At 36.5% G+C, this 22,646-nt stretch overlaps 1 protein-coding gene across 6 annotated transcripts in view; it reads right to left on the reverse strand.

The window, feature by feature from the left end:
* The window catches only part of LOC131066377 (D-cysteine desulfhydrase 2, mitochondrial), a 97,173-nt gene extending 75,489 nt beyond the window's left edge, over positions 1-21,684 (reverse strand). For 2 of the 6 annotated variants that reach the window (XM_059216996.1, XM_059216994.1), the window contains exon 1: positions 21,510-21,682. In XM_059216996.1, coding sequence (XP_059072979.1) covers positions 21,510-21,587 — 78 coding nt within the window. In that variant the 5' untranslated portion in view covers positions 21,588-21,682. Of the gene's footprint in view, positions 1-21,394 lie in introns of all 6 variants that reach the window. The other 4 variants (XM_059216995.1, XM_058001128.2, XM_059216997.1 and 1 more) reach the window with 4 other exon arrangements.
* Between the last annotated feature and the right edge of the window lie 962 nt (positions 21,685-22,646).

A 22,646-nucleotide genomic window follows, 5' to 3' on the forward strand; every position in this document is an offset into this window, starting at 1 on the left:
TTACAACTTAAAGGAGTACTATATGTTCCAGGCATCAAGAGAAATCTAGTCTCAATATCAGCACTGGAGGATAATGGATACAGAGTGACCTTCATGGACAACAGAGTATTGGCTTGGCCAAAGAATTCATCCATCAAGAAAGCTAAAACGATTGGTCAAAGACAGGGCTACCTGTATGAACTATGCATAGAGCCCAACTTAGTCATAATCCATGAAACTACAGATGCTAATGAAATCTGGCATAGAAGACTAGGCCACCTAAATTTTAGAGCTTTATCATCAATGGGAGACCTTGTCACAGGTCTACCTAAGTTAAAGCAATATCATTCAGGGGCATGCAAAGGACGTGCCCTAGGTAAAAATACTAAGGGTGCTTTTCAAAATAGTACTAGGAAAACAAGTAAAATTTTAGAGTTAGTTCATTCTGATGTATGTGGACCCATGTCTGTACATTCTTTGGGGAGATTTTTGTATTATGTAATATTTGTTGATGACTACTCTAGGAAAACTTGGATCTATTTTCTGAAATGTAAAAAATCAGAAGAGATCCTTAATAGGTTTAAAGAATTCAAATCATTAACAGAGAACTACTCAGGAAATAAAGTTAAAACCCTAAAAACTGATAATGGGGGGGAATACACATCAGAATTATTTAAAGAGTTTTGTAAAAATTCAGGGATTAAGAGGGAGTTAACAATACCTTATAACCCTCAACAAAATGGGGTAGCTGAGAGGAAAAATAGGACAATTGTTGAAGCTGCCAAACCTATGATTCTTGATCAGAATCTAAATGTCAATCTTTGGGCAGAAGCAACTAGCACTACTGTATATATTCAAAACAGATGTCCTCACTCCCATCTTGAAGATAAGACCCCTAAGGAAGTCTTTACTAAATCAAAACCAGATATTAGCCACCTTAGGATATTTGGATGCCCTGTCTATATTCATGTAACTAAGGAGAAAAGATTAAAATTAGAGCCTTCTGGAAAAAGGGGAATCCTTGTAGGATATAGTGAAACCTCCAAAGCCTACAGGATCTATATACCTAGCCAAAAGAATATTGAACTAAGTAGGGATGTGATCTTTGAAGAAGACTTAGCCTTCAAAAGAGCCCAAAGCTCTCTAGACCCTGAAGTCTATATCCCTACCCCTAGCATAGATAAAAATCCTACTCCTGAGCTTCAGAGGGAGAATCCTGAGGAAACTATAAGTGAAACTCAAAGTCCACCTAGAGAAAACCTCAAGAAAAGACCACTATGGGCCACCAAGACTGTAGCAGAAGCTCAGAAGTTTGTTGCTCCCTCAGGGACTTTCAGGGAAAGCAAAAGGCTAAATAAATTCACTAGCTATGTTGCCCTTATGAATGATCTCTCTAAAGTCGAACCAAACAATGTATCAGATGCACTTGAACATCAAATATGGAAGGATGCCATGTCTGAAGAGTATCAGTCCATTATGAAAAATGATGTTTGGCAGATTGTTCCTAAGCCAACTAAAAAATCTGTTGTTTCATCTAAATGGCTTTTCAAGATAAAACATGCTGCAGACGGCAGTATTGAAAAACACAAGGCCAGATTTGTAGTTAGAGGGTTCTCACAAACGGAAGGAATAGATTATGAAGAAAATTTTGCACCTGTTGCCAAGTATACATCAGTAAGAGTTGTATTAGCCATTGCAGTAGAAAAGGGGTGGAAGGTACACCAGATAGATGTTAAGACAGCATTTCTAAATGGTGAGATCTCAAAAGAAGTCTACCTAGAGCAACTTGAAGGGTTTGAAATTCATGATGCAGAGTCTCATGTGTGTAGACTCAAGACAGCTCTCTATGGGCTTAAACAGGCTCCCAGGGCCTGGTATGAAAGAATTGACACCTATCTCTCAGGACTAGGCTTCTCTAAGAATGATGCAGATCCTAATCTCTACTACAAAAGAAATAAAGGTGATATGCTAATATTGATTTTATATGTTGATGACTTATTAATCACAAGAAATGATCACCTTATAAATCAATGCAAGAAAAATCTATCCAAAGAATTTGATATGAAGGACTTGGGACTCCTTCTTTACTTCCTAGGATTGGAAGTATGGCAGAATTCTGACAACATTATACTAAACCAAGGAAAGTATACCTTGGATATTTTGAAAAGATTTGGAATGCCAAACTGTAGGCCCATGACCTCTACTATGGAAACCAATTTACATAAACTTAAAGAAGCAGCAGCAAAGCCACAACCCACTGACCCTACCCAATACAGACAAATGATTGGGTCCCTGATGTACCTGGTAAATACAAGGCCAAGTATCTATTATGCAATTAATGCTTTAAGTCAGTTTATGTGTGAACCTAAGGAGATACACCTAGTTGCAGTAAAACACATCATGAGATACCTACAAGGTACCCGAAACCTTGGTCTCAAATATGAGAAAGTTGATATAGACCTACATAGATTTACAGATTCAAATTGGGCTGGAAGTGTGACTGCCAGAAAAAGCACTTTAGGGTGTTGCTTCAGTCTAGGTTCAGCTATGATATCTTTGATCAGCAGGAAGTAGTCCTCTGTAGCTCAAAGCTCCACCGAGGCAGAATACATTGCAGCTTCTATGGCTGCCCAAAAAGCAGTATGGCTTAGGAAGTTGCTTGTGGGGTTGTTTGGAGAACCTATGAAACCCACTGTTATACATTGTGACACTCAGAGCTACATAAAACTTTCAGTAAATCCAGTGTTCCATGACAGATCCAAGCATATTGAGATTCCATACCACTGTGTGCGAGATATGGTAGACAGGAATGTGATCCAATTAGAATATGTTTGTACAGGAGATCAAATGGCAAATATTCTAACCAAACCACTTTCCAGAGTGAAGGTTGATCACTTCAGAAAAGGTTTAGGTATGATAGAAAGGTAATTTGCTTTGTAATCTGTATTTACATATCAATAAGATGTTTAATGTGTAAACTTCTTTGTCATGATAGGACATTTTGGATTTTATCCCCTGGGTTCATATCTAAGAGGTGACAATCTCTCAAGATAATGAACACTTGTATGTAGACATTATAAGGTGACAATCTTATGATGTCCAAACCAGTTATCATGTTGGATCTCTGGTGTGTCATGGATGTGCCATCATTGTGTTGTGGTAAAAGATTTGTATAAGATGTTAGTGCACATACTACAACTTGGATAAGATGAGAATTTAATCTTTTCTCATATGATTATCCTTAAGTATTGTGTGTTTAGGCAATACTGATATCACATGCTTAGGTGATATCATGTCATCACAAGATTGACGTGATGAACATTTGTATCATGTGTTTAGGTGATACTTCATATCATGTGATTAGGTGATATGATTTCCTAGAAAGTCAGATTGTGTAAAGAATAATAACCATCATTTGAATTGTGATGCTCAATATATTCTCATTTATCTTACCTAGCTAAGAGGGAGTGTTAATGCATGATAGCTTCGGTAAGATAAATGATTGAATGAGAGATAAATGAAGTCTCTCATTCAATCATTTATCCTATCGATAAACTATCAGGAAAACTTCAAGCTATTTCATTTTATGATAATTCTTCATTTGTATATGTCCAATCTACTTAGTCGATCAATGTTCAAACTATCGATAATCATATCATAGCATAGTATACCGATTAATATCAGTTTGCATTATAAATGTGATCACCGATTATTATCGGGTTAACCATGTATCCCGATTTATATCGGTTGAATTCTCAACAGTAAACAAATGATGATTATCAGATTGTTATCGGGTGACAAAGCATACACTGCTTGATATCTAACTATTAGTTAAGTGATTGGTATCGGTTAACAAGTCACTTAGACACCGATTGACATCGGTTATCATGCCACGTAAATACCGATTGGCATTGGATACTAAGTTACGTAGACCCTGATTAGTATCGGGCTGTTGATTAGAATAAACACCGATTGGTAATCAAAGGGTGCGATCAAGTAATGTCTTGATCGGTCATGTCCATAAGACATGACTGGTCAAGGCATTGCTTGATCCTCCCCTCTTGCATATATATACCAATCGATATTTATGAGAAGGACATTGAAATCTATAAATGCTCCTCTCACCTGCCACACAAAAGAAGATAATCAGATTTATAAGATAAATAGATAATACATAGATAGAGAGAATATAAATTAGAATACATCTTGCATATTGAATTGAAAATTGAACATCATTTACAGGTTGTACCTCTGTAAAGTGGAAAATTGGGAACCTTAGCCGATTCGCCACTTGAAAGAAGAGGGAAACTTTACTAAGGTTCAATTTTCACTTGGGAAGACTTTACATTCAAAAGAGGGGGATGAATCTACTAGATCCAATCCCAAAGGATGCAAGGACTAAATACTAAGTAGATTGGTTGAAATTGAAAAGCAATTAACCCTCTTTTGTAAGTTAACTAGTTGAAACAAGACTAAATGCTGGAAATGAAGACAATGTATGAGAAAACAACGAGCTACAGATTCGGGATTCAATCGTGCACCAGGATCTGAGAAGTTTAAGATGGTTCGAAGCTGCTCTGCGAAATCCAGCAAAAGCTGCAGGGATCGTGTGTCCGGACAAGAGCACCCTCCTATTGGTCCTCCGAACTTTCCGCACGTCAAAAGGGTTTTTTCCGTCTCTGCGAATAAAGCTTAATTCCAAAAGTACAACTATGCACTTGTTTCCTGCACACAAAAAGAAAGGGAAATGTGTTGGGAATAGGGGTTTGTCTTCAAATCAAACCCCAGTTTTGGAATTAACCAAGTGGTTGAAGTAATGTAAATGAAATGACTGAAAGTAGAAATCCTTCTCTTTGAGGGGATGTTGAATTGACTGAAAATGAAATGCTTATACCTCCTTGTGAAGTTTTGCTTGCCTCCACACGGAATTACGGTTTCATGAAGTAGAATGTTGATCTCCTCTTCAATGCTTGAAACCTTGTCTTTATTGCTGCTCCAAAGCTTGAAGGAAGACTGAAAATGCTCAATTGCTCTTTAATGCTTGAATGCTTGATCTCTTGAATGCCCGGATGCTTGAATGAATTTCATTATTTGTCAAATGAGAGGGGAAATCCCTCTTATATACTTGCCAGTGGGGTTAATTGACTAATTTTCTGACTTGAGCCGACATAGGGGGGAATTTCCCGCTCTAATTTGAGATGAGCCAAAGGGAGGGACCACTAGGTCCCAAATAGGGGATCCCAGGGCACCACGCCCTAGTCCTACCCTATTTTGGGGCAGGATCAAGGTGCAGGCAGAGTGCTATGTTGAATTGCAATGTATTTTTTATGTCCTGAGCATATTCGAGTCTTCGATCAGGCCGAGGGGCGCAAACACTAAGGCGAAGACCCAAATGCAGTCAAAAATTGCAAGGGGTGCAATTTTAGGACGTTACATTTAGCCCCCACTTTAGTGGGAGTATGAGCTTACGAAAATACTGTGAGTAAAGTACAAGGAATTCAGATTGAAAGACTTTCACCACATCAAGGAGGCAAGATTCATCAAGCCCCCAGTGGACTTTAGGATCTTACGACTTCAATGATAAGGTAAAAGGGAAGATCATGAGGGAAAGAGAGAACCATGACTACAACTAGTAAGGTTCTCTTACTATGAGTCATGAAAAGAAGCACCAAAAATTACAAAGCAAAGACAGAGTTCGCTACGTAACTTTAAGTATCAAAAGAGAGAATCATGAGTGAAGTGTATGCCCCCACGTTAAAGCGATTACATACGCCTTATCGGGAGCAATTGCTTTAAAGCAGGATACACCCAAAGAAGGCAAGCACGTTGTCGCAATAATTTAGCCCCCAAGAGAAGATAAATCAAAGGATAATGAACACAAAACACGAGGTGGTTTCACCTAGCTTTGGAGTCAGTATGCTTTTTATGATAACTCATGTATATCATGTATATATATATGCATAGAATTGTCCTCATCCCCCAAAGAGAGGAAACCACCATGGAAGAAGGGAACACATGTGTCTTTTGAGTCAACATTGGAGAGACCAAAAGAGATCTCAACACTTTGCATCGTCCTCAAGTAGACAACACTAGGGACAACAAATAGAAGGATAGGGAGAACAAATAGAAGAATGTCACAAACAAGCAAGAGAGGAGAGAGAGAGTCTACAGTGCTAATCAAGCTAATCAAGCACGTCGTCCTCCCCCCGATCTTGCTGATCATTATTTCGGGAAGGTGGACAAGACGCAAGAGGAGCCACATGGAGCACAATAGATGGAGCTATCACAAGTTCCAAACAAGGACCATGCTCTAATGATAAATCACTTTGTTCTTTACTAGGAGCTACGATTAATGTTTTTGAAAATTTTGCAGATAAGTCATTGTCAACATCAACATATTCATATTCATCATCAGAAATATTAGGAATTTAGGATTAACATTTTCATAATTAAGAAAATTTTCACCTATTTCTTCATCAAGATTAATAAGAATTGGAGCTCTAATAGGAATAGAACTTGAACCATCATTTGTCTTAAGCATTTTGTATCTTGGAGAATTAGGTTGAACATCATGTTTAGGAGAAAATGGAACCATGTCAACAGTTGGTGTTTTGGGAGAAGAAATGGTTTGGGAAGCAACTTCACGAGCTCTAGCACGACGTCTTCGTCGACGTTCTCTCGCACAACGATTCCGTCTAGTTTTGGCTGAAGGTTGAGAAGAGTTAGGCTCATTAGGTATAGGTTTTGTCTCTTCTTTTAGAGAAGGATGAATGGGTTGAGGTCTTTTAGGTTGGACAATAGGAGAGGCTAGTTGCTTCTCTCTATAAGATGGAGGAGGAACCGCACATATAAAGGAGGAATGGGAGGTGTAGGAAGAAGATTGGATCCATCATGAGGAGGAGGGATAGGTCTAGCCTTAGGGGGGATAGTTTGTTTTTTCGAAGGAAGAGTTTTTCTACCTTTGGGAGGAAGAGGAGACTCATCCATAGGAGAAGGAATGGATTCTTCTTTATGAAGAGGAATATCTCTTTTCTTGGGTGAAAGGATACTCTTCTCTTTAGGAGAAGGAATAGATGCCTCCTTGGGAAGAAGATTATTTCTTTCCTTAGGAGGAAGAACAATCGTATCCTCAAGAAGGGGTATATGATCATCAAGAGGAATGCTAAGTGTTGGATTTCTAGGTGTACTCAAGTATAAAATCATTTCATTTTTCCAGTTTTAATATGATCTAAAAAGAGCATCACTTCTAGGTTCAAGAGGCTTGAATTGTTCGGACCAAAAATAATCAAGACAAACATCTTCACGCCTCAGTGTAGGTTGAAATATGCTATGATTAACAATTATGATTTCACCATTATGAGGAAATTTCAAACACTTGTGAATAGAAGAAGCGATCGCTTTCATGGAAGAGAGCCAAGGATGCCCCAACTTCACACGAAATTGCTCAGATGTAGGAATGATAGCAAATTGAACATCTAAGCATTTAGTGCCAACATCAATAGGAAGTGTTATAGAACCAATAGCAGGACAAGAGAAGCCATCAAAAAATTTAACCATAACATCAATATCATCATATATCACTTGATGCAATTGCAAATTATAAAGAAATTCTTCAGTTATCACATTAACCATGTAAGCAGGATCAATAAGGACTCCTCTAGCGGGTATACCTTTGATTTTTGCACTTATGTATAATGGGCCATCGAGTGCTTTAATGGTCTCACTAGGATCAAATGTTACGCACAAATCCTTAGGAGGTTCTTGTTGATCTAAAAGGTTCACCATGTTATTAGATTCAATGGTCACGTCATTGGGAGAGAAAGCAAGATGATCAGTTTCAATCGCTTTAGTGGAATGGGATGGTAAAGGATCAGTGAAAATTTGATGGTTCTGATTAGGAGCTATGGATTTGTTTCCTTTATTATTCACACTTGCCACAGATATAGTATTGTTATCAATCAATTCTTGAATCTTACTTCTCAATGAAAAACATTTTTCAGTATCATGACCAGGCTAACGATGATGTTGACAAAAAGATTTAGCATCAAAATAAGGTAAAGTTGTCTTAGATGGATCAATTGGTTTGATTTGGGGAAGTTTTAACACATTCTTTTGTATTAACTGAGACATAATGCTATGCAAAGGTTCATTCAAAGGAGTAAACTCTTTTTCTCTTGTAAAGAATTTAGACAAAGGAGGCACACCTATAGCACCTACGAGTTGACTGTTGTTGATGTTGTCATTGAATTTGATGAATCCTTTGTTTGGTTTGAACTTCACAAACAATTGTTGAGCACCATCACCCTTATCACTCAGAGCCATGGAAGAAGATGATTGTTCCAATTGACTCGCAATTAGTTGATAATTGTGAAGTACTCTGCACAACTGTAGAAAGGAAATAAACTCAGTTAATAAAAGTTTATCCCTAATGTTTTTTTGTAAATTAGCAATGAAAATCTTTTGAATGTCTTGATCAAGCACAGGAAAAGAAATCTGAGAATACAAATACTTATATCTACCAATAAAATCAGTCACTTTTTCTTTAACTCCTTGTTAACAATGTATTAAATCACTCAAAGTAACTTTAGGACCAATGTTATTGTGAAATTGTTGAATAAAAGCATAAGCCAATTGTTGCAAAGAAGTAATAGAAGAAGGAGGCAAAGAACAATACCATTGCAAAGCTCTATCCCTTAATGTTCTAGTAAACAATTTTGCTAACAACCTTTGATCATAAGCAAAGCCACTACACAAAGTTTGGAATGTTTTAACATGAGTTAAAGGATCACCTTTTCCATTATAAAGTTCCAATTGAGGGACTTCTACATGTTTAGACATAACGGCTCTAACAATGTCATGAGATAATGGGCGTGCTACATCAAATGTGGGCACATTATACTTGGATTGATTCATAGAAGCTATTTGTTGTTGTAAGGAAGATACTGTTTGGGCAAGACTATTGATTGTAGCTTGGATAGAAGGATTGAAATGAGACATGTTGGATTGAGAGGGTGGAGTAATATTGTTGAATGAAAGAAGAGATTGAGAATAAGGAGGTGGAACACTATGATAAGTAGGTAATGGAGAAGATTGGGTAACACATGGAAGACTCGTGGGAGGAATGAAGGAATTGTGATTGAAGGAGTTGCCCCCTTGACTAACATTTATAGGCGGTGAATGTGATTGGGTAACAAGAGGAACACTCATTGTAGGAGAAATGAAAGAAGAGGTATTGCCCCCATGACTAACATTTGTAGGTATGACATTTTGTGTAGAGGTAGCCATGATGTTTGATGTGAAGGTAGGAACACTAGTCATAGGAGTTGTCAAAGGAATGGAATGATTAACTTGACTAAGAGGTTGTGTATAACCTAAGTTTTCAGCACAACTCTTCATAGGCATGATATTAGAATCAACAATATGAGCAATACCACGCAAGATATCAACACCATGTTTATCACTTTGAATCATTTTTTTTAATCCTTCAATCAATGGGAGAGCTTCACTTTTCAGGTATTCTTGACTCATCCATTGTTGAATATTACCAAATTGATTGTCCATCTTTGCCAACTGATCAATGAATACCCTAGTAAGTGATTCCTCCTCATTGTGAGAATTATCAAGAGGATAAACAAGAATATCTGAAGGATGGGGAGAAGCAACAATATCCTCATTGAAAAAGCTAGCCAAATTAGGCTCCATTTCCTCAGTAATTAAACCTTGGGCAGCCTTAATTCTACACCTTCTTCTAACGGGGATACTATAGGTAGGTCTAATAGTAGTAAAACTCATGCACTAGGGAGAAGAAATTGGAAAGAATAATGCATTCTAGGAATTTGAAATTACGGTTTTTCTTAAATAACCTATTAATTTTAAAAGTTTGAAAGGAGAGAAAATCAAAATTAAAATTAGGGTTGTCCAAATTTAACCTCTTAATTGAAATTTTGAGATTTTGGAATGTTGAAAAATTGAAGAAATCAATTTAATTTTAAAAATTAGGGTATATTTAAGTAACCACTTAATTTTAAAAATTAAATTAATAATGGAAATGTTGAAATTCAAATTTGTTTTCGACCTTAGGGTGACCTAAAATCAATAAAATTTCACAAATCTCTAGAATTGTGCAGTAAAATACAGTCAAAACAAGCTCCTGAAATTTGAGCATACACTCAAATCTGAAAATGAAAAATCAGAATTAAGGATGTAAGCCGTCGGGTTCACCAAAATGTAAAGTGGAAAATTGGGAACCTTAGCCAATTCGCCACTTGAAAGAAGAGGAGAACTTTACTAAGGTTCAATTTTCACTTGGGGAGACTTTACATTCCAAAGAGGGCGATGAATCTACTAGATCCAATCCCAAAGGATGCAAGGACTAAATACTAAGCAGATTGGTTGAAATTGAAATGCAATTAACCCTCTTTTGTAAGTTGACTATTTGAATCAAGACTAAATGCTAGAAATGAAGACAAAGTATGAGAAAACAGCGAGCTACAGATTTGGGATTCAGTCGTGCACCTGGATCTGAGAAGTTTAAGATGATTCGGAGCTGCTCTGCAAAATCCGGCAAAAGTTGCAGGGACCGTGTGTTCGGACAGGGGCGCCCTCCTATCGATCCTCCGAACTTTCCACGAATTGAAAAGAGTTTTTCCGTCTCTGCTAATAAAGCTTAATTCCAGAAGTACAATTGCGCCCCTGTTTCCTGCACACAAAAAGAAAGGGAAATGCGTTGGAAATAGAGGTTTGTCTTCAGATCAAACCCCTGTTTTGGAATTAAACAAGTGGTTGAAGTAATGTAAATGAAATGACTGAAAGTAGAAATCCTCCTCTTTGAGGGGATGTTGAATTGACTGAAAAATGAAATACTTATACCTCCTTGTGAAGTTTTGCTTGCCTCCACATGGAATTAGGGTTTCATGAAGTAGAATGTTGATCTCCTCTTCAATGCTTGAAACCTTGTCTCTATTGGTGCTCCAAAGCTTGAAGAAAGACTGAAAATGCTCAATTGCTCTTGAATGCTTGAATGCTTGATCGCTTGAATGCCCGGATGCTTGATTGAATTTCATGATCTGTCAAATGAGAGGGGAAATCCCTATTATATACTTGCCAGTGGGGTTGATTGACTGATTTTTCGACTTTAGCCGACATAGGGGGGATTTTCGTGCTCTAATTTGAGATGAGCCAAAGGGAGGGACCCCAAGATAGGTCCCAAATAGGGGATCCCAAGGCGCCATGCCCTGGTCTTGCCCTATTTTGGGGCAGGATCAAGGTGCAAGCAGAGTGCTATGTTGAAATGCAATGTATTCTTGATGTGCATGAGCATATTCGGGTCTCCAATCAGGCCGAGGGGCACAAACACTAAGGCGAAGACCCAAATGCAATCGAAAATTGAAAGGGGTGCAATTTTAGGACGTTACAACCTCCATGGCCAATGATATATTTAATTGCAACCTCTTGAAATCAAAGTTCTATAATATGTATGCATTTTTTTCTAAATTCTTACTTTTCCTTTGCAACTATTTTGTATGTTTTATAATTGCAAATATTTTGTTGACTTTGTCTCCAATTTCAACATGTTGCAAGTTCTTTGATTGAGCGGAACTAGAGCACATACTTATTGAAATCCGATAGCTAGATCGGATTATATGTGCAAATAAATATGAGCAAATTTACGTACATTGGGCTGGGCCCAAAATTGCCTTATTGTAACTTGTAAAAGCACTCAAATCAGGCCCTTATTAGAGCGCTAAGATAAAAACATATCGTGCTCATTGTATATTGTAATCAACCCCAAAATTGGGCGCTAAAGTTAAAAGTGAAAAATAATTCAATAGTCGACTTGGAAAATTGTAAAGATGAATCTTGTATATAACAAGATTCATCCTAGTTTCAAAATAACAATCATTCAAGCAATCTTCTTCAAGTTAGCGAATTATCCTCCAAGTTCAACGAAGTTGTCTTCCAAGTTAGCGAATTGACTCTCAAGTCTAGCAAGGTGGTTAGCAAGCATAGCGAAGTGGTTGACAAGCCTATTGAAGTCATCCTCAAGCCTTCGCTGTCATATCCAGTGTGCTGGTTGATCTTCAGAAGTCTGAAACAGAAAAATTACTTGGCAATTTGTTCCAGCACTTCAGTAATCTGACTTGGGCTCTAATTGGTGGAGTAAATCAGATAAGTGATGCTTGTAATTTTGCTCATATATATAAAGATTTATCAGGATCTTTGATGCTGGGTTTTTCCTCCAAGAGGGAGGTTTTCCCAGGGTATCGTTGGTGTTTTGTGTTATGTGTATGTTCATTTCATTTACTTTCTGTTAATTAATTAAATCTGATCACTAAATTAACAATACTCCTCTATCCAATCAATTAAGTGCAACTAATTGGCTAGAGAAAAGGCAAAGGAGTTGATCTGCTTTAATTCCAACTTGTGCTTCATGTCACATAAATAAGTTGTGTACAAGGAGGCAACGAGGAACTAGGATGCTACTTTTGTATGGCTTGCCACATTCTCTTTCATGGATGACAAGACTCGTATACAAAACATGGTGACTAGGAATGGCAATGCAAGTACTTGACTACTTGTGGTTCAAACAAACCAAGTGATGAGCTTGATGCTCTCAATGAAGAGCAATATAGAGATTAATGATTGTAATTTTGTAATGATTTGACATCTGACATTGAATTATCAATTTTCTTTATCAATATCAACTATGACCTCAATTCAAAATATTTTTGTGAAAATTATGGTTATCATTATATATTTTAATATTATACACTATAATATTTTAATATTCTATTATATATTTTAAACTATTATATATTAGCATAATAATATAATCATACCCATATTTCATTATTGTAATTTATAAATAGATATTTTGAATTAAAACAAAAAATATATTGGTAAAAGTAGATAATAATACCCATGATTGCAAATAAATACTTTAATTGAAAACACAGTTGATAATTGATAATACATATATAAATACCCATAATACAAATAAATATTTTGAAATGAAAACAAAATTGATAGTGATCAAGATAAACAATAATTCAATGTCAAATGTCAAATGTCAAATCATTGCAAAACTACAATCATTAACCTCTATATTATTCTTCATTGAGAGCATCAAAGTCATCACTTGGTTCATTTGAACCACAAACACAACTCCCACTCACTACGTCCTATGTACAAGCCTCCTCATTCTTGAAAGAGAAAGTGGCAAGTTGTGCAATAGAAGCATCCAAGTCAACACACAATTGTCGCTCCCACTTGTTATGTCCAATGTATGAGCCTCCTCATCCTTGAAAGATAATGTGGCAAGCCATGCAATAAAAGCATCCAAGTCGACATGCCCAAGGGTTGTATTCCAATTCCTCATCAGCTCCTTGTACTCAAATTGTCCATATGACACAAAGCACAAGTTGGACTATAGGTAGATCAACTTGCCTACCTTTATATATATCGTATAGTCAAACCCTATCATATCAAACCCAAGAAAAAAGATTACTATATTGGCAAACCCAAACCCCAAACCCCTACCCAACCCAACAAATTCATCAAAAACTAATGTTAGTATTTTAAATTGACAATGCTAAAATTATTATTTATTTATTTATTGATCGGTAATAGAGTTGTATTTTATTGATTTAAAAGGAAACATTACATATATAGAAGTTTTGAAAATCATCATCTTCCTCGCTAAAACAGCCCAAATCAGACCAACATGGCTACCATGCAACTACCGCCCTGACCATCATGTATCAATTATCATGTATAACTACAAAAAAGCCATTTTTGGCTTATCAAAGCTACCCCTACAATATACCATCCTATCCAACACTACCCAAACCACCTATTAGCCATAGAAACGAAACCCTAAACAGCTAATTTCAAACCAAGCCACTTACAATATTAACAAAATTTACAAGGTATACAAAAGAACATTACTTACACAAAATTCTGCAACAAAACTATACAAAATTTAAACATCATCATTTTTTCTTTTTCGACCCAAGAGAATTGGTCACCCAATAGTCATTTGAGTCGAAAGTCAAACGTTTCTTGCTACCTTTCGCCGCCGCATCCCCAAGTAGGCTCAACTCCACTTCCTTCTCAGGCAAAAAGTGAGGGCACTCCACCCTATCTGAGCTTCAGTGCACCGCTCTTATTTGTCCAACATTGCACTCTAATGGATAAAGGGCCGAAGCAAAGGCTCGAGATCCCCCACCTATAGCCATTCCCCATTCCCTGACCCCTAGTTGAGCCATGGCCAGAAATGATTTCATATCGTACTTCCACTCATCCTTTATGTATTTCTCCATCACCTAGTGAACTTCTTCTTCATCACCCAACTCCAAACCCCACAACATCACCAATGAGACAATATCAATATTAGAGCAATAATAGTGTTCAGCCCTCATGAACTCCTCACCCAACAAAATGTCCATTATCTGCACAAAAATCGGCTCATCAAATTTAAACAAAATTTTCATCCTTTTCTCCGTCACCTGGCCAAGAAAGGCCAATTGTTGCTTCGGTCTAATCAAAGTGAAATTTGCTTCCATCTCCAGCTTTCCCGTACCACATTCACATTCATTGTTCTCAAGAGTTTTTGCAGGGTCTGAGATGGCAAAAATCCAAATTTATCACCCGGGTTGGCTCTCGTATTTAATGCACATAGATTGCCATTATTAAATTGAGAGTTGGCGGCATATGATCCCCTTAAAAATCGAGAACAAGATCTCAAAAATCCTCCCAGACTTTGTCCTTTTGCCCATCATTAAAAGCAGTTGCCAACTTTGATAAAGCATCTGCCACGATGTTCCCACCCCTAAGGGTGTGAATAATTTTAAAAAATTTAAAGGTACCAAATAATTACAAATTAAATGAATAAATTTATTCAGTCTCCAAGTGATCACCTCCCCTTTGATGATCACATTAACAACAATCAATGAATACCCCTCCGGGTGAAGCTTTGCAACGGCCAATTTCTTTGCCATTCTGACAGCCAAGAGAACAGCCTAACACTCAGCCTCATTATTCATTCCTTTAGCCAGCTCCCAAAGCAATAATACTTCCATTCCAATCTCGTGCCACATATCCTACACTTGACAGGCCCAGGTTACCCTTCAAGGCTCCGTCAAAATTCACTTTTATCCAACCTTCATCCGGTTTCATCCATTCTACTTCCTCTTTCTCCTTACCACCCGGATTATCCTAAATAGGCCCCGTAACAGGCCACTAAAATTATTATTCTTAATGGTTTTATTCTTACTAAAAATAAAGTTCAAATTTAAGTCTCTTATTGGTGTTCTTATTTTATTTTTTCTTCTCAATGCTTATTTGAACTTATGTTATTATTATGATTGTTATTTATTAATATGTTTCAGGCAATGAATTAAGAGTCTCGACAAGTTGCTGATCATCCATCCTTTTGTTGATATTATTAATGTGTTGCAAGATTTCAATGGGGCTTCCCTACGGGATCTATTCACATAGTGATCTTCCCTTGCCAACAATTTTGCTTCATTAGTGCAAATATCATGCTTAGCCACTAATAAGAGTTCTGCCAATACTGATTTTTCCATTCTATCATGTTTAAAATCGCAATCACGCCCTTTATTCTCATTTCGATGAATCTATCCATTTCTCCAATATATTTTCTCCAAACTGTATCAAACGCTAACAGAAAAGGCAGATTCCTCTATGGTAAAGGATGAAGGCATCCTATTCTAGCAATAGTAAAAAGGTTAGGAACTATATTATTTGTTGATTCTTTTAAAATGTTTGAGGCAGATGGATGATCAAGTGACCATGAATGGCCCTTTGCAAGTTTGACAGGGACCAACCATCCAGAAGAGCTTTGAACAATTGATGACAAAGCCTCGTCATGTTTAATGAACACTCCAGAAATTTAAAAGAAAATGGAGGCGATGGAAAATTGGAACGTTTTTGTCAATAGCTATCACAATTTACAATCATAAAGATTCCATGGGTTAATATAAAGAAAACATTTGCAGATCAAGATTGACGAGACTTGATTCATGTAGAATTTTGGAATCCTTATTAAGTCAAGCATCTGCTTTGTCAGCCATTTATTTGTTTGCCTATCAAACATTATATCCTACGAAACCCGGGGACGCGTCCCCTACCTGAAAACCCCCGTCCCAGTCCCGAGGACGTTTCGGGGACTTGGGGACGGCCAGGGGACGTCCCCCCCCGGTCCCCAAATTGTCAAAATTTTGAGGGGACGTCCCCGAAACGGGGGGACGGCTTCCCTAGCTGTGGGGGACGTCCATACGTCCCGGGGACGGCTGGGGACGGATTGGGGACGTCCCAGCCGTCCCGAGGACGGCCAGACGTCCCCCACATCTAGGGCTAGGGAAAAATATTAAAATAAAAAAAGTCGTATTTTCAAAAAAAATTTAATGATGTTTTTTGCGTAATTGAGGGAGTGAAATATCTCATGAAGGGTTTTTTGCCAATAGAAAAATAACACCCGATGCCTATATAAAATAATAAAAGTATTTTTGGCCTCGCGGGGCGCTGCCCCTCGACCCCGCCCTATATCGCGACAGGGAGCGCGCAAGGGGCGCTGCCCCTTGACCCCAAGTTGGGGGCGCTGCCCCCAAACCCCCGTCAAAAAATATAGGGGGGAACTGCGCTGATGGAAGTAGTGAAAATTTAACCTCTGAGTCTGATTAGGCTCCATTATGTATTTTATTTCTTTAATATCTATTATGATATGCATATTGACAATGTGAATGAATTGAAATTCTGAATTATGAGTGCATATTGAGTATTGAGTCTATTGATAATGTTGTATGTTCGATGTTTGCATTCTAAAATGTTTTCATAGTATCATACACATGCTATATCCATGTTTTCATATGAATATAATGTATAGATGCATGCTTTATCCATGTTTTCATATGAACATTTAGAATTTTCCTATATATTTTAAATTTTCCCTATATTTTATACAGCCGTCCCCTTTGCCGTCCCCCCCCGTCCCCAAATTTGGCAAAAAAATTTGCCGTCCCGGAAACTTGGGGTAACGTAGGTTATATCCTTAATTCTAAACAAAACTTGAATCTTCTATTTAAAGTTAGAATTTTTATTTAATTTTCTTTTCTAAATTCTATTTTTAATTAACTTTCTTTTCTAAATTCTATCATTAAAAATTATTTGAACCACATCCAATTTTATTTGCAGCAGCTAATTTGTCAACCTGCAAGCAATATTGGAGTAAGTGTCCATACATTCAATCTGTGAAAAAAAAAATCCTACCCACTGAAAACACTCACATCTTGATGAACAAAAATTTGTCTTTCATAAACAGTGGGTAGAATAGTATATTGGATTCACCAAAATGAGGGATTGCCATGGAGATCCCAGCAAGAATGAACCTCCTTCTTAGATGTCAACGACGATTGCACAAGACATGTTAATAGGCAACTTCAATGCTAAAAATGTCAATATTGGGTGGCCCTAGCCTTTCACTCCAAATAAGCCAAAAAAATAATTACATGGGTGGACATTGATTGTCTAGTTGTTTGTTCACTTTCCTCATTATGATGTGTGTTTTTACTTTTTTGTATTTTTCTTAATTATTCTTGAGCTTTGAGGATAACACTTCAGGGGTTGTGTGTGTACCGACCGCATGGGTGTCAATATTAGAATAATATTAAATAATTATTAGAAGATAGGGCTTACTTTTGTTAAAAAGTCACCTTCATGTCTTAAGTGAGTTTGCTAGTTTTAATGTTCAGGGTGAGTCATGTCATGTTTATCCTTTTGCATGTTTATTTGGTTCATCCTACAAACTCTATGAAAGGAGATGAACCTCATTGTAATCAGTATCTTAATATCTAACAGATAATAATATTTTGTGCTCAATTCAATTCATAACATGGTACCAGAGCAGATCCAAAGAAAAAAGGTTTGCAAACTAAAAATCGCAGACTTTTTTTTGACAAAAATCATGGTTTTTAATTCTAAAAATCACATCTGATTTTTACTGGTGAAAAATCCCTTGATTTTTTTTCTTTATGCAAATCACAACAATAATCTGAATTTTGCATAGATTTTTGTGATGAAAACCAGCCTCTATTATTGATCGATCATGGTTGAGAAATTTAAAATTGCGACTCATTTATTTTGAAAAATTGTATGTATGATTCAAGAAAAAACTGTGATTTACACCTAATTACAAGCCAGGGTTATCAAACACATAGCTGCACCTATTAAATGTAAAGTCACGATGATTTTTTCATTAAATTGATGGTATGTGTCACCAAAAAATTACAAAATTGCACCAAGGTATTTTAGGTGGAATTTTTTCAAGGCAGTAAAGTAGGAATGGCCAAGGTTTTCAAACTAGGGTTATTATTTTTTATCTTTGTGGTTTGTGGTTTGTGGCTAGGGTTTCTTCCTCATTTTTTCAGGGTTTTCCTTCCAAAATTTGCAGAGTGTTGGAAATATGTGCTAGGATTTGACAAGAGATTAAAGATGTTTCTGTTTGATTGGGCCACACTGGACTTGTTGCAGAGGCGGCCAAGGCTTTGTTCTTGGGCCTTCACAATGCAAGGCAATTGCATAGTATTAATGATAGTAAATGAGCTGCTTCGGCCAATATTTTCCCAAGAATGTTTAGTTCCAAAAAGTTTGAATCCAATCACATGTCACTTGATGGGAGTAATTACACTCGATCTTGCAAGGCCATGAGCGAAATGAAGAATGCTACAAGGATTTCAATGCAAACATACTTTTTTGCCATGTTGAAGATCAACCAGTTGCATTGCAAGGAGCACCCAGAAAGATTACTATACCAAGATGACTGACAAATTGCACATGTTTTAAGAAGCCCGCACTCTGAAGATAGGTAGGAACGTAGTGTAGACAAAACTCAATATGAATGGTTACCTAGGTAGCCTGGGAGTTTGTGGACTTTGAAAGTCATTCCCTTACAAGGCAAAAGAGACAACTTGATGGAGCTCTATGAGTGTAGCTCAACATGAATTGTTGTCCAATGGTTCAGGAGACCAATGATTTGGAAGTTCAAGGAGGTGGTAATCCAGAACTTGGTAATTCAAATACCGAGCCACACCTTTATGAGGATTTGAAGTAGCTTGAAAGAGTTATACCTGCTGTATGGTTTGTTTTCAAAATAAAGCTTATAAAGAATGGTGAAATCATGGTTAAAAATGTTTTTAGTTTGATATATCATATGTTAGTTTGTTTTGTTTTAGTGTGTTAGCCTTAAGAGGATATCAAAATAATATTAAATGATTATTAGAAGATAAAGTTTACCATTGTAATAAAGTCGCCTTAGTGACTTAAATGAGAGTGAGTCATGTCATCTTTATTCAGTTTGCTCCTCCAAACTATATATAAGGAGATGAACCTCATTGTAATTGGTTACCTGGTATCTAATCTAATGATAATATTTTGTGTTCTATTCATCTCATAAGAGTTGATTCTTTTAATAAAGTATTGGTAGCATTCTCATTTCTATCACCAACAAATCTCTCACAATCAATAGCCAACAACATTGGGGGATGAATTTGGCCTTCAAATGTACTTTAAAGACCGTACAACCCTAGAATTGTTGGAAGATATCTGAATCACCTCAATACTTATACTTCAATGCCTCATTGGACCTTTAAAATCCCCAAAGGTAAGCAACTCCCTCTTGTTCTATAGTCATTTGACATAGCTCGATATGCCCCATCTTGTTCTTATTAATTATAACTTTTGTTTTAGCTTTATTTGAGTCCTCGTTATTTAAGCTTTTTTCTAGTATAATTTTTTATCTACTTTAATTTTTTTTAACTTCAATATAGAAGCTTGACCTGGAACATATATAATGAGGGTCTAAAGGGATTAATTAGAACTCTATTCCATCAAGTCGCAATTGAGCTTGCAATAATGCCTGACAGAAGGTCGCTACAATAATGCATGACAGAAGGCCTCTAAAGAGATGCACCTCCTTTTGGTTGCACAAAGAAATCAGGTAGCAAACCCCCTTTCCATGCATATACGTGAGACTATTGGGCTATTTCTAGGTTCAAACGACTGAGGTGATACCTCCAGTGATCAGGTATAATCCCAAGGCCACTAGAATAACAGTAGCCAACAGCAACTAGTACATGCCACTCCTAGCAAATATCTTCACATCTGAGTTTTAAACACAGGAGTTCTAATAGCATAAATTAGCATTGCACACAGAAACATTCCTTACCAGAATGAATATCAGACCATGCATCTGCCCTTACAAACTCCATCTTCCATCTTCACACCAAACAATTGATCCTTGGCCTGCAGCATACACTATCAATTGTAGTAATAGAGTTGTGATGGTCTACTTTCTCCCTAATATGCTCAAATAATTTGACCTAACTGAGTTAATGACGGTACTACCCTCATTAAATTGTGAGAAAAGAAAACGAAACCTGCTAGTTGCTTGTGACTTCATTGGAATTCAGTGCATATACTAGGACTCACCTCCAAGTTATACAAGATTTCATTGGAGTTTGGCGTATAAACTAGGTGCCTGTCATGGTTACAAGCTTTCAAGAATACCCGTTTCCATGTTAAGGCGATATCTGACATCCTTTGTCTGCTTATTGAGGTTTGATGTCGATATCAGATTCTGTAGAAAGGAAATCCATTTCGAAAGCAACTGTGTCGCATTTCATCAATTTCTTCTCATTTTTGTTTTGTTTTGTAAGATAAGATTCCTCTAACAATCTCTACTAGTACTTCTTGTTATACCCACCACCTGTATCCGCAACTATCATAAATGGGCCTAACCCCAAAACGCCATGTTTGAATTTATTATGTCACTACCCCCTTGTTTGCCCATCTTATAACAGAGCAATTTTGCTGTTACACTTTGCATTCTCCATCTAGCTTGTTAATTTGTAATCGTCATCTATCTGATATCTGCTAATTAGAACGTTTATTAATGGTGGCTTATCCTTGTGGCAGATTTCAATCCAAATTAATATTACTAATTTCGTTCTATTTCTCTCGCACAAAATTATTTATTGATCTCTCTGGCATGATCATATTCTTCAAATTATGCTAACTTCGTACCCTAAATATGCATATACAACGAACCCTCGGAGATTCGTGCTCCACAAATTTTATAATAGAATACATATTTTTGTGATTACGAACCATTAATTTTGCCAGTTAGGGTTTGTTTCGTTTGACATAGGAGCTAAAAACCCTGCTTCGCACAAGCAGAAAAAGGTTTGCACAACCTCTGGCAACTAACAAAATACTAAGTTTTAAGCTGTATAGACCAATCTGCAAAGAAAAAAATACTCTAATCCTAAATCCTATGAATCCATCACACATCCAAAAACCAAAATTTAAGCTGATTAACTTTCTGAAAAAAATGTATTACCCTCGAAGCGCATTCTTTTTCCCAAAAATTCTCTCATTGATTGATGAAATTATCTAATGCATCAACGTTGATTAACTTCAAGGATTCACTGAAAAAGTGTAGTGCACTTAATTACCGTGTGGAAAGACAAGGACGTTGGTCTCAGAAAGGCTGATATGGATGACATTGAACAGCGACTTCTCTGTATTGACATTATCTTCCTACTTCTCCCTGTGCTTAGGAAGGAACTTATAGATGACAGAGTTCTTAAAGTTCGGCCGTTTTAGCAGTTTTAATTTTAAAGTCAGTAATTTTCGGGGTTATTATTTTTAACAGCATAGTATTATCAATGGGTTTTAGTCCACCGACGTTAGATTGGTTGTAATGAGTTCATCATGGATCAACTCAATCAACTCAATCAACTCAATTTTGTAAGTGTAAGTGTAAAATCTATCTTATAAGAAATGTTCTAATAAATTTGATAGAATTATGTACATTTTGGTGGTGTCTAAAAGTTCTTTGTGGATGATATAAAATGTTCCATCAAAATAGTATAATATTATTAGTTTAGTGGTAGAATATAGCAATCGTGTTGTTTTTAACTTGTTATTAAAAATTATATTTTAAATCAATAATATATCAAGATTTTTTTTATATAATTTTTTTTTTAACTTCAGCAAAGTTTAGATGCAATTTCTTTAAGACAAAATTATTGAAAAATAGTTTACTTCAATCTAATTGGCTTATAACTTTGAGACGATATGGGCAAAAATACGAAAAAAATGATTATGAATTATGTAAATTTATAACATTGAAAATTGTAACTTTCGATTTGAGAAAATATAATAGGAATTAAAAGTACAACCACTAACTAGAATATTATACATTAATTGTATTATATATTAATATTATAATATTATTATTACTGCATATATTATATCAGTATATTATATTGTGTATATTATAGTATTGTAAAGCGGAAAAATCGAACCCTAGTAGTTATCCCCTCCCCAACTCCAAGGAGAGAGAAGGGAGAGTCACTAGGGTTGATGGTTTTCACTTAGGGGAGACTTTACATTCAAAAGAGGGGTTGAAACCCACAAGATCCAATCCCACGCAATGCAAGATTGGATTCTATATGAGTTTCAAGGGTTAAGACATCAAGGATACCCTCTTTTGTAAAGAATGTAGATAGAAAGATTGAACTAGGAATGCATGTAAAGTAGGAAAGATTCGCTTATAAACAGAGATAGGGATATGAGATGAAGCTGCG

The sequence above is a fragment of the Cryptomeria japonica genome, chromosome 3 (assembly GCF_030272615.1).
Source record: "Cryptomeria japonica chromosome 3, Sugi_1.0, whole genome shotgun sequence".
NCBI lineage: Eukaryota > Viridiplantae > Streptophyta > Pinopsida > Cupressales > Cupressaceae > Cryptomeria > Cryptomeria japonica.